Source organism: Chionomys nivalis, chromosome 18, assembly GCF_950005125.1.
Source record: "Chionomys nivalis chromosome 18, mChiNiv1.1, whole genome shotgun sequence".
NCBI lineage: Eukaryota > Metazoa > Chordata > Mammalia > Rodentia > Cricetidae > Chionomys > Chionomys nivalis.
Window position 1 is genome coordinate 14,965,412 of NC_080103.1, and position 14,246 is coordinate 14,979,657.

A 14,246-nucleotide genomic window follows, 5' to 3' on the forward strand; every position below is an offset into this window, starting at 1 on the left:
CAAAATATGATGCCCTAGGGCTTATAACATACGTCATTACTTTATGCAGTACATATTACCACTTCACATGTAATGTGAGAACACTCCCATGGTATAAGACAGTCCATGGTTTCTGAAAGTTCAACTCATGAGGCTTGTGGCTCTTGGACACTATAAAAGCAGTATGAATTCAGTAGAACCCATACTTCCAATTTTGAGTTTTGACCTTTGCCTGCACTAAGGATATGTGTCACATAACCTCAAGAGAGGCTGGGAGTGGCAGCAAGCTACGGTTCTCAATCAGCTACACAGCCACAAAGGTAAATAAAACACACTATGTACTATGCTGTTCCGCTATGCTGTTCAGGAGTTACATAAAGTATGCTTTGAACTGTGGCACTTTTCAGTGTACAACACTGTTGCAGGAAGGCCCGCTTGTCCATCCCAGCCGCCCTACACCACATCACTCTATACACAGAAGCACCTATGTATAAATCTACAGTCTGTGCTGCTGGGACCACGTGTTTTCTTCTATGTGTGTTATAGACTCTACAATGCAAGTTGCAATTTTTGCTTTGAATGGCCAATTTCTTGAGAAAAATCAAACTCAGGAAAAACTTTTAAAGTAATTTAAAAAGCAGAAAAATAAACCTTTAGTGTTGACTCAAATATATTTTCACTGTTCTTCATTTTCTTTGTATAGATCTGTTTTTTCCACTGGCATCACTAGAATTTTCCTTTCTGCTTCTAGTAATAGAGGACTACTGATAACAAATTCTGTAAGCTTTCTAACTGCCTAGGACTGTCTTAACTTCATGGAGCAGGGTGGTGATAGGAAGAGAATAGAGGAGAGGCAATAAGGCATCTTTTAAAAGCTGATTTTTCTAACAAATTATCTCTCTTGACAAGTTTCATAAAATACCAGGATCTGTGGACTTAATAATTGTTCACCAAATGTGAGAAGGTTTTAGACATTATTTCTTCTTTTTAAAATAATTTTACTTATTTGTTTACTTACTTATATCCTAGCCTCAGTTTCCCCTCCTTCTCTGTTCCAGGTTCCTCCCTCCATTCCCCCTCTGATCCCACTCCTCCATTTCTGTTTGGAATGGGCAGGTCTCCTATGAGTATCGACAAAACATGGCATATAGAGTTGCAATAAGACTAAGCACATTCCCATGTATTAAGGCTGGGCATGGCAACCCAGTATGGGGAGTAGGGTTCCAAAAGCCAGTAAGAGTCATAGACAGCCCCTGCCCCTACTGTTAGGAGTTTCAAAAGAGGAAGCTACACAACTGTAACATAGATGCAGAATGCCAAGGTCAGTTCCATGTAGGTTCCCTAGTTAGACATTATTTCTTTGAACCTGTGTCTCTGCCTCTGTTCCCACTCCCTAGCTCCCACCCCCCACTCCCTTGTTCTTCTTGTGTGCTAAGCCATCCCATACTGCCCAACAGGCCATTAGGTGGCTTCTTCCTCATATCTGCATCCTTTAGTTTTCCTTTTATGATTTTCTTTGAGTGGTTTCTAGTACTTTACTTCCAGGCTCACAGATCTTCAAGGTGCGGCGAACAACTGTTAAGTTTGTCAAGTGAACATATATACATGCAGTTCTAGGAGCTCCACTTTGGTCCCTTTAAAGGTCACTCTTCTCATTGGTGCCATTTTCCTTTAAATACTTAAGCACACTTACAAAGCCTGTTCCAAAGGCTTTAGAGGTCATCTCTATTACTATTTCTCTGCCCGTTTCTCCTGACAGATTTCACTTGTGATTACAGTAACATTCTCCTGTTTTATACATGACTAGCAAATTTTAGTTGGATTCTGGGTAATAAAGCATTATGTTGTTAATAACAGTTTCATTTTCATTCTTAAAAGACATGTTCAATGTCCTTGTGACAGGCAGGGATGTCCTCTGGATGGCGTAGTTCTTTGGTTTGAAAGTTGCTGTGAGGCTTACAACCATGCCTTCTTTGTAGCAGACTGAGCTCTTCCTACTGTGTGACTCTTCGAGCAATTATTCTAGAAACCCAAACTTGTTTCTTATCTTTTAACTAGTTACCCATTATCTTTTAAATAATTGCATTTTCAAATTATCTTTAAATTAAGCAGTCATATATGTATTAGTCATATGATATATAATTAACTATAATCTTGTCTATAGTCTATTATTTTTATTCCTCATTCCTATCTTTTATTACTTCCAGAAAAAAGTTAAGCAGTACCTTGCTGTTATTGTAATGAGGTGTGTCTAACATATTAAATTGTTGGTTTGATATGCTGGATCAAAAGAATATAATTAAAGACACAGAAATAAGTCCAAACACATATGGAAATCTGATTTTTTTTTAATAAGCAAGCCAGAAATATAAAATGGAAAACAAACAACATCTTCAACAAATGGTGCTGGTCAAACTAGATGGTTGCAATGCAAATAGATGCATAGTTATCATCTGCACAAAACTCAACTTCAAGTGGATCAATGACCTCAACAAAAGGACAGGTACATTGAATATGACAGAAAAGAAAGTGGGGAATAATCTTGAACTCACTAGCACAGGCAAAGACTTTCTGAACACCAACGGCACAGGCACTAAAACCAACAATAAATAAATGGGATCACATGAAGCTGAAAAGCTTCTATAGGGCAAGGACACAATTATTCAGACAAAGCAACAGTCTACAGAATGGGAAAAGATTTTTACAAAAATCTACACATTCAATAGAGGACTAATATTTTAAATATATAAAGAACTCAAAATTCTGGACACCAAGAAACAATCCAATTAAAAAATGGGGTATAGATTTAAACAGAGAATTCTCAACAGAGAAAATTCAAATGACTTATCAAGCACTTAAATTAACATCCTTTGTCATCAGGGAAATGCAAATCACAACAACTTTGAGATTTCATCTTACACCCAACAGAATGGTAAAGATCAATAAAAACAAATGACAGCTCATGCTGGCAAGGATGTGGAGTAAAAGGGAACACTCATCCATTGCTGGTGGGAGTGCAAATTTGTACTTGGAAACTGGTGTGGTTCCTCAGAAAGATGGGGGATACATCTACCTCAAGAGCCAGCTCTTTAGACATATACCAAAGGGTACTTCATTCTACTACAGAGACACTTACTTAACCATGTTCATTGATGTCCTGACTACAATAGCCAGAAATTAAAAATAGTCTATATTCACAGGTAAATGGAACTAGAAAAAAAAAATCCTGAGTGAGGTAACTCAGACCTAGAAAGACCAAAGTGTATGTATTTGCTTATACATGGATGTTAGCATTTAAGTCAAAGATAAGCATGCTAAAGCCTATATACCCTCAGAGGTTAGGTAACGCATAAGAGACTAAAGGAAAGGAAAGAATCTCCCTAAGAAGGGCAAATAGAATAGTTATGGATGAATGGGGCAGGGGCACTGAGAGGGAGAGAAGAAAGGAAAAGGGAGGGAATATGAGGAGGGACAGCTAAGAGTAGGGGTCATTTGAGAGGTCATACGGAAATCTAATACAGTGGAAGCTTCCTAAATATACATACATATATGAAGGTAATCTAAATGAAATCACCAAGTAACAGGGGAGACAGAACCCCAACTGGATATTTCTTTTCACCAAATAAGTTCTGAGTACCAGAAATGGGTTACATCTAATGAGTTCTTGGCCAAAGATGTCCCATGGGAACCCCTAAACAACTCAAGCTATTGTCAAGGTGGCTCTCCACAAACTGAAAGTAAGGTCATATTGCTGAAGACAGCACCTCAACAAGTCATTGTACATGGAGAAGTCAAGCTGGTGCCTACCTAGCGCTTTTATCCCTGTGAATTAGTTTACATGGTACTGGAAGGTACTCTGAACACTACCAAAGCAGAAAGGTAAATATCAACAACCCAGCTACAGACACTTTGATCTACAATGATTACCTGCCTGCAAGATACACTGGTCCAATAGTGGCACAAAGCTTGTGGAAGTAATAAGCCAATACTTAATTTGAGCAAAGGCCCATTGCATGAGCTAGAACCCATACCTAATGCCATCTGGGTGACCAAGAACCTGAGACTACATAGGCCAGGGACATAGGGGAAAACCAAATACTACTGCTCTGTTAAAAGAACACAGCAATGAAATGATTCCTAATGGCATTCTGCTATACTCATAGATCCATGCCTTGCTTAAACATCATCAGAGCACCTTTTTCCTACAGCAGATATGAACAAACACAGAGCCCCACAAACAGACAATATGCAGAGGGTGAAAGCCTTTGGAACACTCAGTGTCCATCAAATCCCTTTCCTTGGGACTTAAGGAACTCTTTGGAAGAGGGGGCGGATACAGTGTAAGAGCCAGAGGGGATGGAGGACACCAAGGAAATCAAGGCCTTCTAGACTAAACAGGCAGCATATATATGAATTCACAGAGAATGTGGCAGCATCCCCAGGCTCTGCATGGGTCTGCACCAGATGCGGCCCTAGAGCTGAAAACAGACACACGCCCCCACCTCTAACCCAGACTCTATCTCCAATTGATAGGCACTTGTAAATGGAAACTTGGTTTTCTCCAAGGGCATCTCACTGGGGAAACAAACCACTATTGAGGGCAGGCCCCGTGCCCAGCAGTAGATGGCCAACAGAAAACAAACTCGATGGCATCTCTGGAGGTTCTTTGTCTCACAAGGTTAAGTCAGGGCATTTTTTAAATCTTACAAGTCCTTTGTGTATGTATTATGTCTTTCAGTATTGTGCTTGTATGGGATTGCTGTGAGCACAAATGTATGTGTCTCAACTATATGCATTTCTTGTGGGTTTTTTTCCTTTGACTCTTCCTTTTTCTTGTTTGTTTTTTTTTTTTTTTGTCCTATTCCAATTTGTTTGTTTTTGTTTTATCTTATTGTATTTTATTATCATTCTTTAAATGCCCGTTTGTTGGCCGGGCGGTGGTGGCGCACGCCTTTAATCCCAGCACTTGGGAGGCAGAGGTAGGCGGATCTCTGTGAGTTCGAGACCAGCCTGGTCTACAAGAGCTAGTTCCAGGACAGGCTCCAAAACCACAGAGAAACCCTGTCTCGAAAAACCAAAAAAAAAAAAAAAAAAAAAAAAAAAATGCCCGTTTGTTTTTTAAAGAGAGACAGAATGGCTATGGATCCAGATGGGAGGGAAGATGGAGAAGAACTGGGAAGAGCAGGGGAGAGGATACCATGCAATCATAATACATTGTGTGAAAAAAAATCTATTTACAATAAAAAATAAATATATAAAAATCAAAAGTGGGGGAAAGAAAAAATAAATTGTTGCTTTAATAAAGGCTGTGTAACTTCCATGCACTATGTCACATTTGGAGTCTTTTAGTTCTAGATTAAATAATCAAAAGCATCTAGCATATTTCCTATTAGTATTTCAATTATAAAATAAATATACATTTTTTGAGACCTTAGAAATTCAGAAACTACATAGAAGGAAAAATAATATATGAAGACAGATGGGAAACAAATTATTAAACAAAAATAACTATGTGGCTTGTGGAACAGCTCTTAAGTGCAATTAATTTGAATTTCAGAAGGAAATCAGGAGTCAGGAAAAAAGAAATTAGAGCACCTTTTTACACATTTTAAAACAAGCTAGACAGCAAATATGAAAGGGAAAGTCAGGGGGAAAATCAAGGGCTACACAGTAAGAACTCAAATCCTTACTTACAAACAATGTAGGGCAATGGAGAGAGAAACAACCTCTTTAATGGGAAATTAACATTATGCAAGAATTTACAAAAACTGAAACAAGCCTCTGAACTTGCACTTAAAGATTTCCAAAGCTAACTCCATGTGAGTGTGTGAAGAAGTCTGAATAAGGGGAGAAGAGGAGGCAGATTCTGTTCCAAAGAAGAACAGGGAAAGGAGAACTTCAGAAATAACAATGTAAGTGAAGGACGCCCAGCCGTCACCGGCAGACGGGACGTGTGTAGGTAAGAAGTCACAACAGCTTCAGTCCTGCTGCTTGGAAGTGAAGCAAAGCACCAACCACTTCCACAAGGTGAGCCAGGTCAGAGACAGCCAGTCCTGCCCTGAGGACGAGCCCGCAGCCCTCTCAAGACCAAGGGATGGCTCAGCAGTGAAGGGGAATTTCTGGTTCCATACGAACAAAGGGCAGCACAGTCTATCATCTTCAGAAATATTGTTTAAAAACTGAGCTACCCTGCAGGCCTCATAACAGAGAACAGCCCAGGTCAGAAATTTCTCAATTTTGCTTCTGAATAAAGGTAAGGACCAGGGAGGCTGTGGCAGAAAACAAGACTGCCAAGCAATGAGAAATCTAAAGGTAAGGGCAACAGGAAGCTCAACTCGGACAGGTAAGTGAATACATAGTTAAGACAGGCTACACATGGTGGCTAGAAGCAGACCTCAATAACTGGAAATAGCCTGTACTAAGACAGCATTCATCCTGAGGCCAGGGGTATACCTACCTCTAGAATCATGTACCTACTGGACACTGTTGAAGAAACTAAGTCAGGATATACAAGAGAGCCACAGCTGCATCCCTCCCAGCGAGGTCATTAATACTCAGGAACTCCTCAAAGTACACTGGTACAATGACAGCTCCTCTGCCTCTACTTGCTCAGTACTGTAGTGCTCTACACTCTTAGTGCACTTTGGGGATATCCAGGCTAAAACATTAGCCATCCCTCTGGAAAAGCCCAACGATGAAAGACTAAAAGTCCACAGACTGTACTGTTTGCTAAGAGTGACCAGGAGAGGGCAGTGTTGTGCAAAGAGGGAAACCACCAAGGTGAAGGTTAGTCTGGAGGACATAAGACACGTGTCCAATACAAACACCATAACAGCATAAATCACAGATTTGTAAACTGCCCACAAGTTGAAATGTCACTGCCTTACTCCGTGCATGAAACCACATAGCAAAATATTTCCTAAAGCTAGGAGGGAGAAAAAGACAAGAGGCATTTAGAACCCAAAAAGAAATGATCAGAGAACTTGTCAATGACATATTATACTCAAGTTGTCAAAACCACAAAGAAACAACAGTAAAACCAATAAGAGAAAAGGGCTAATACATGTAAAAAGGCAAGGACATTAGAATTACCATCATCTCTTTTATCAGCAAACCTAAAGGCCAGAAAACATGGAATACAATTACAACACTTAAAGTAAATATCTGTTCACTAAACTATATCCATGCAGTCACCTCAAAATTGGTAGGGAAATAAGAACATTTTAAGAAAAGCATACACTAAGGCAGGCCATGACCACTAGGCCAGCAATGCAGAAAATACTCAAAGGAGCAGTATGCACAGAGGAAGAAGAAAGTCAGCCTTATTCCCAAGAGCACCAGAAAGAATAAATTTCCTGAGAGGAAAAACGGTAATCAAACAAAGGAGAGTTAGGGAGGAATCCATTATATCCAATGCAGTAAACAAGCAAACCCCTGATACTAATAGACAGGAAAGTAAGATAATAATAATAACAATAATTACCATACTCCAAACAAAACAACAACAACATTACAGGAACTCATAAACCCCTCTTAATAATAATGACCTCAATTCACCAATATGGACATACAGACCAAACAAAAAGAACCAAAAATCTCTTGTATCTCATCAGACTACAGTTCAATAAAACTAGAAATCAATAGCAAAAAAAAAAGTAAAAAAAAATAAAAATAAAATAAAATAAACAAGAAACTACAAATACATGGAGACTAAAGACCAGTGAGTCATTAAAGAAGGCAGGAAGGAAATTTAAATTTCTAGAAGCAAATGAAAATGGATGTACAATTTATTAAATGGTTTGGACCACAGTGAAGGTAGTTCTAAAAGGGAACTTTAGATATATGAGTACTTACATTAAATAACAAAAATATACAGAAAATAAAAATATATCAATAAAAGCTCAAATAACCTAGCGATACAACTCAACATTTAATACACACAAAGAGAGAGAAAGAGAAGGGAGGGAAAGAGGGAGAGAGAGAACTTAAAAACAAATGTCAGAAATAATGAAGATCAAGACAGAAATTAATTAAATAAATAACTGAAATAAATATACATAAAATCAGGCAAAGAACTGGCTCTCTGAAAACAAACCAGATTGACAACTGGACAAATTAATCCAAGGAAAGAGAAAACTCAAATTAATTCAAATTAGAGAGTATAAACAGTTACTATAGACTCTAGTGAACTCCAAATAAATGGGAAAAAAATGAATACATTAAAATCTATAACATAAAATTAGTGAAATATCTGTAAAGCACAAAGAAATTCTTAGACACATACAACCTACCAAAACTACATCAAAAGGATACACACACACACACACACCTCTCACCCCTCATTTCCCAGCAAAATGATGGGAACTTAATCCTGCTAAGAGACTTTGCGCGTGCGTGCGTGTGTGAATGTGTGTGTGTGTGTGTGTGTATGCTGGCCCATAATAACCACTGAGATTAAAGGAATAGTAATAAGTTTCTCAATAAACAAAAGCCCAGAACTAAATGGATCCAATGTCCAATTCCAGCAAACTTTTAAACAACAGCTAACATCAATGTTCCTCAAACTGTTTCATAAAACAGTAAGGAAAAGAACACTTCTTTATGAAGCCAATATCACCCTACTAACAAAACTGGATAACGACAACAAAAAAGAAAACTATAGATTTATATCCCTGATGAATATAGGCATAAATACTCTAAAAGATTTCCTGCTAATCAGATTTAAAAGTATATTAGAAAGACCATGACTAAGTTCATGTCATTACAGGGATGCAAAGTTGGTTTAACACATGGAAACCAACAAGTGTAACAGCATATAAATAAACCTAAAGACAGAAATCACACACAAACCCAATCAATGCAGAAAGGCCTTTGACAAAGTTCAAACCCCTTCAAAGACAAAAGCCAACAAGATACTAGAAATAGAAGAAACATATCTCAACATAATAAAGACCACATACAAGACTACAGACACTATACTAAATGCAGGAAAACTGGGAGCATTTCCTCTGACATCTGGAAAGATACAGGTGTCAACTTCAATATACTACTCAACGTCATATGCAATGTATCAGGAAAAAGAAACCAAAGGGACACAAATAGGAAAGGAAAAAGTCAGATTATCCCTGTTCACATAGAACATGGATCTAAATTTAAAAGACTCAGAAGACTCCACCAATACTTATAACTGATAAATGTTTTCAGCCAAGAGCAGGATACAAAATAAATATACAATATTTAGTAGTTTTCTATATAACATATCAATTTGGTTTAAAAATTGGAAAAATCTCATTTATAATACCTTTAGAAATAATCCAGGAATAAACCCAAGCAAGAAGGTGACAGACATTTACAACCTAACCTTTAAGATAATCGTGAAAAACCAAAGAAGACATCAGAAGGTGAAGACCCTACTTGCTCATAAACTGGCAGAACTAATATTGTGAAATACAAATATTCCCTAACGCTATCTACATATACAACACACTCCCCATTAAAATCCCAATATCATTCTACACAGAACTAGAAGTAAAAATCCTAAGGTTTATATGAAAACACTAATGACCCTGAGTAGCTGAAGCATTCTTACACAGAAAGAACAATGCTGGAGATAACAAAATCTGGCCTCGAGTTCTATTACAAAGCCTTAGCAGCAAAACAAAATGGTACTGGTACAAAAACAGACATGTAAACCTGTAGCATGAATACCCAGAGACAGACACTGGGGTTCCAGCTGAAGATCAGAGAAGCAGTCACTAGAGAGATCTTTCCTCTACGAAATCTTCAGACTGAAGAGCGAGTTCCTGTCTCATCCAACCTTATATTCCTCTCTAGTGCTGAGATTAAAGGCATGCACCACCACCGCTCGGCCTCTATGGCTAACTAGTGGCTGCTGGGATTAAAGGTGTGTACCACCACTGCGTGGCCTGTATGGTTGACTGGTGTGGCTGTTCTGCAGTCTGGTCTTCAGGCAAGCTTTATTTATTAAAATACAAAAGAAATATCACTACATAAACCAAAGGAACAGAAGACCCAGAAACAAACCCACAGAGCTACAGCTGCCTGATTTTGACAAAGGTGTCAAAAGTATAAACTTGGGGAAGGATAACCTTGGTAACAATGGTGCCAGGAAAACCTCTCCAAGCATGCAGGAGAATAAAATTAGATCCCTATCTCTCACTCTGTACAAAAAAAAAAAAAAAAAAAATTCAAAATGGATCAAAGACCTTAACATAAACATGGAAGTATAAAATCACTAGAAGCAAACATAGGTAAAACACTTCAGGATATCAACAATGACTCCAATAGCATAGAATATAATTCTAAGAATTGACAAATGAGATTACATGAAATTAAAAGACTTCTTTATAGCAAAAGAAACAGTCACCAGAATGAACAGATAATCTACAGAATGGAAAAAAAAAATTCTTCTCCAACTACACATCAGGCAGGGAATTTTAATAACTAGAATACACAAAGAACTGTGAAAATTACATACCAAAGAAAAAAGTCATCAATAAATGTGCTAATAATGAAGCCAATTTTCAAAAGCTCTCAAAAGAATGTTCAATAAATAACTGGACAAAGTATTTGGAATCCTTAGCAATCAGGGAAACACAAATTGAAACTACTTTGAGATTACATTGTACCCCAGTACAATATAGGGGGAAAAAGAAAGAAAGAGAGACAGACAGAGTGGTGAGTACATGGGGAACTATCGGGAATGTAAATTGTACAGACACTGTGGCAATCAGTAGAGGTTTCTCAAAAAGCTAAAATAGCGCTGGGGAGATTAAAGTGCATGTCATGCAAGCATGAGGATCTGAGTTTGATGCCGGAACCCATGTGAAAAACCAAAACAACAACAATAACAAAAACCAGGCACAGTGGCAATGTTTGTAATGCCAGTGCTGGGTAGACAGGGATAGGTGAGGCTTACTGGCCAACCACTCCAGTATAAGCGAGCCCAGGCCAGAGAGAAATCCAGTCTGAATAGGGAATGACACTTTAGGCTAACATGGTCTGCACACTATGTGCACACATTTATACATACTTGCACTCTATCCCAAACACATACACACATTTTTTAAAAGTGAAAAATAAACTACTATATGACCCAGTCATACCACTTTTGGGTTATATACCTGAAGAACTCTAAGTCAATATATAGAGAGAGATACTTGCACATTCGTGTGTGTTGGGTGTTATTCGCAAAGTCCAAGCAATGGGACCAGCCTAAATATTCACAAACAGATGAATGGAAAAAGAAAATACAGTACATGTACACAGTGAAATTTTATTTAACCATAGAGATAAATGAAGCAAAATGATATCTATGGGGAATGAAAGGAACTACAAATCATTATATTAAATAATTATATTTGTACCTACACATATGTATATGTGTGCAAACACGTGTGTATAGATGTTGAAACTAGAAAGGGGATGAGGAGAGAAGAGAAAGAGATCTTAGGAAAGAGAACAGAAAAGAGTGATACAATAGATGTGATATGAAAACAGAAGTAGGACTATTAGGAGAAGGAAGTGGGAAGTCAATGAGAAAATGGGAGGAATGAACAAAAAATATGATACATAAAGGTATGTAAAGATGCCATAATAAAACCTATTTGGTAAATACTATCTTAAATAATTAATTTTTAAAACAAAAAACTTCAAATGCTAGAAGAGAAATACAGTTTTAAGGCAGTAATTCACTAGATTATGGCCCATTCAAGATAGCCTACGACATACACAAAGCCCACGTCTCTATGTAACTTCAGAGGCAGATCTGCGTCACAAGGCTGATGCTTTCCCCATGATGACAATGTATACCTTTCCTGTTTTAGAAAAATCAGACTGGGGCTGGAAGGTGATTCAGAAGTTAGGAGTCCTTGTTGCACTTACAGAGGACCCAGGTTTCTTTCCAGATCCAGCATCTACACAGCCTTAACTCCAGTCCCAGGGAACTCAATGTTCTCTTCTGAGTTCCTTGGGCATCAGAGCATGCACGTGGTGCACATACACACATACAGACAAAATATTCATACATAATCAAATAAATTATCAATAAAATAATCAAAAAAGAAAGAAAAGAATAAAAGTAAAACAAAAGGCTTCCTAGATGAGGGAAATCTTTGATATGTCCATTCCAAAACACTAGCTCTGTAAGATAAACCTCTTCAGGCTGATGTGAATAACAGATTAAACCTTAGATCTTGAAATAGAAATGAAGGCCAGGAACCAGAAGGCTGGCTTAGCAGTGGAAAAGCCTTTGTGAGGTCCCAGCACCCACATCAAGTGTCTCCCAACTGCTGGTCACTTTAGCTCTAGGAGATCCAGATCCATGGAAGTCAGAAGAGCTGGCTTTACACTCACATGCACATAGAACCACACAGAACTAAGCATAAAAACAAATCTTTTAAAAGTTTACAATTAAAAGAAATGAAGTCTGGGAAGATGGCTCAGTGGGTAAAGGTTTCTTTCACCACCAAGCCTGACCAACTGAATTTGATTCCTAGAACCCACATGGTAAAAAGAGAAAATAAATTCCCCTCAGCTGTCCTCTGACCGCCATGTGTATTCCATAACACCCATGAAGATGCATGCATATATGCACAATGCACAACACACACACACAATTTTTTTTTGTTTTGTTTAGTTTTGTTTCCTGAGAAAGGGTTTCTCTGTGTAACAGTCCTAGTTGTCCTGGAACTAGCTCTTGTAGACCAGGCTGGCCTCAAACTCATAGAGATTCACCTGCCCCTGCCTCCCAAGTGCTGGAATTAAAGGCATGTGCCACCACGTCCTGGCCCAACACACAAATATTTTTTAAATGTAAAAAAGAAAACTTTAAATAAAAGTTCTAGATATTAACATTTGGAGACCACTGCTATGTCTCGTACTGTCACTGAAATATATATGGCAGTTTAAAAAATATTTTAACTGTTATTTTGCGATTAAAATGCATCAGGTGTAATTCATTTTAAAACACAGGTAATTGATAGGAAGAGGGAGAAATGAACAGGTGTGGCCAAAATGCTTCTGTCTTTTACACTAAGCCGTACAATACCAAGTGTAATCTCATTGAAAAGACGGTTGTGTAAGTGGGATGCCTATAGCAGCTGTTTAATAAAGATAATGAGGTAAATAAAAACAATAAAAATAAACTTGAGTTCCAAACTGTACTCTATCAATTCAAAGGCACTTAGGGGATAAGAAGGAAAGAAACAGGAGAACTATCAGGAGTTTTCATAAATACTAACACACAGCAAAGGCAACAGCCAGCACATGAAGGCCAGTTCATGGGACAGGAGAAAACAGTTGCAAACTTAGTTACAACAAGGGCTTACAATCTAGAGTGTCACATGTTCACACCTACAGAAAGAGAAATGCGCCCAACTTGTCCTAAGATACCTGGGTGCAAGAAAACCACAAGGCCCATTTTCCTGAGGTTTAGAAATGTAGACATTATGATGAATAACAAATACTACCTGGAGAAAACCTAAAGAGCAATATTTCAGTCAGCATAAAGGATACAAATACAGATTTAAAAAATTGACATCATCCAAACTTTTGTATGACTCACATAAAGTAATACAGAGAAAGCATTTTATCCATTTACAAATAAAATAGATGATTATTTTAAGGATTCGTGCTCAGCCTTGAGCCTAGACGCTATACTGGGAGCTCTTATCATTGTCCTTAGTATGGTGTCAACAACAGACAGTCCTGATTTCTAGGCTACTTTCTATCTTGCCTTAGAAGAATGGTATGCAGCATGTAAGAAGAAAAGGGGAGGAAAATACTTTGAATACAGTACTAAACAGAACTGGAGACAAATATTCAAAACTGGAATGACCTGTCTCAAAGAAAAGGACACGGGTTAAAAATAAAAAAAGGTTTTGATTTTCAACTACATATACAGAGAAAAATAAACCTTGAAAAACATAGTGGAAGTAGATAACTGAAAATATCCATGAATAAAAATATCAAAGTTCAGTTAATTAATTTGGAGCATACAAATCAAATAAAGTAGAGTTTACCTTTTCAGATTCACCATTGCCCAGGGAATGCCAGTAGGTGTGTTAAAGGCAGGAAGGAGCTTCTCAGCCAACTGCACTGCTTTAGTCTTGAATATCTAAGATAAAAACATGAATAATCAAATTATAAGTTATAGGTAAATACTGCTTGTTGCCATCTCTAACCACAATGTACAAGTGACATGGAAGCCTTGCAGTAAGGGCTACATGTCATTCTTCCTGTAGACT

At 37.8% G+C, this 14,246-nt stretch overlaps 1 protein-coding gene across 3 annotated transcripts in view; it reads right to left on the reverse strand.

The window, feature by feature from the left end:
• Man1a2 (mannosidase alpha class 1A member 2) overlaps nt 1–14,246 on the reverse strand; it is a 139,706-nt gene that overhangs the window by 75,736 nt on the left and 49,724 nt on the right. For all 3 annotated transcript variants that reach the window (XM_057793129.1, XM_057793128.1, XM_057793130.1), the window contains exon 6: nt 14,022–14,116. In XM_057793129.1, coding sequence (XP_057649112.1) covers nt 14,022–14,116 — 95 coding nt within the window. The remainder of the gene's footprint in view (nt 1–14,021; nt 14,117–14,246) is intronic.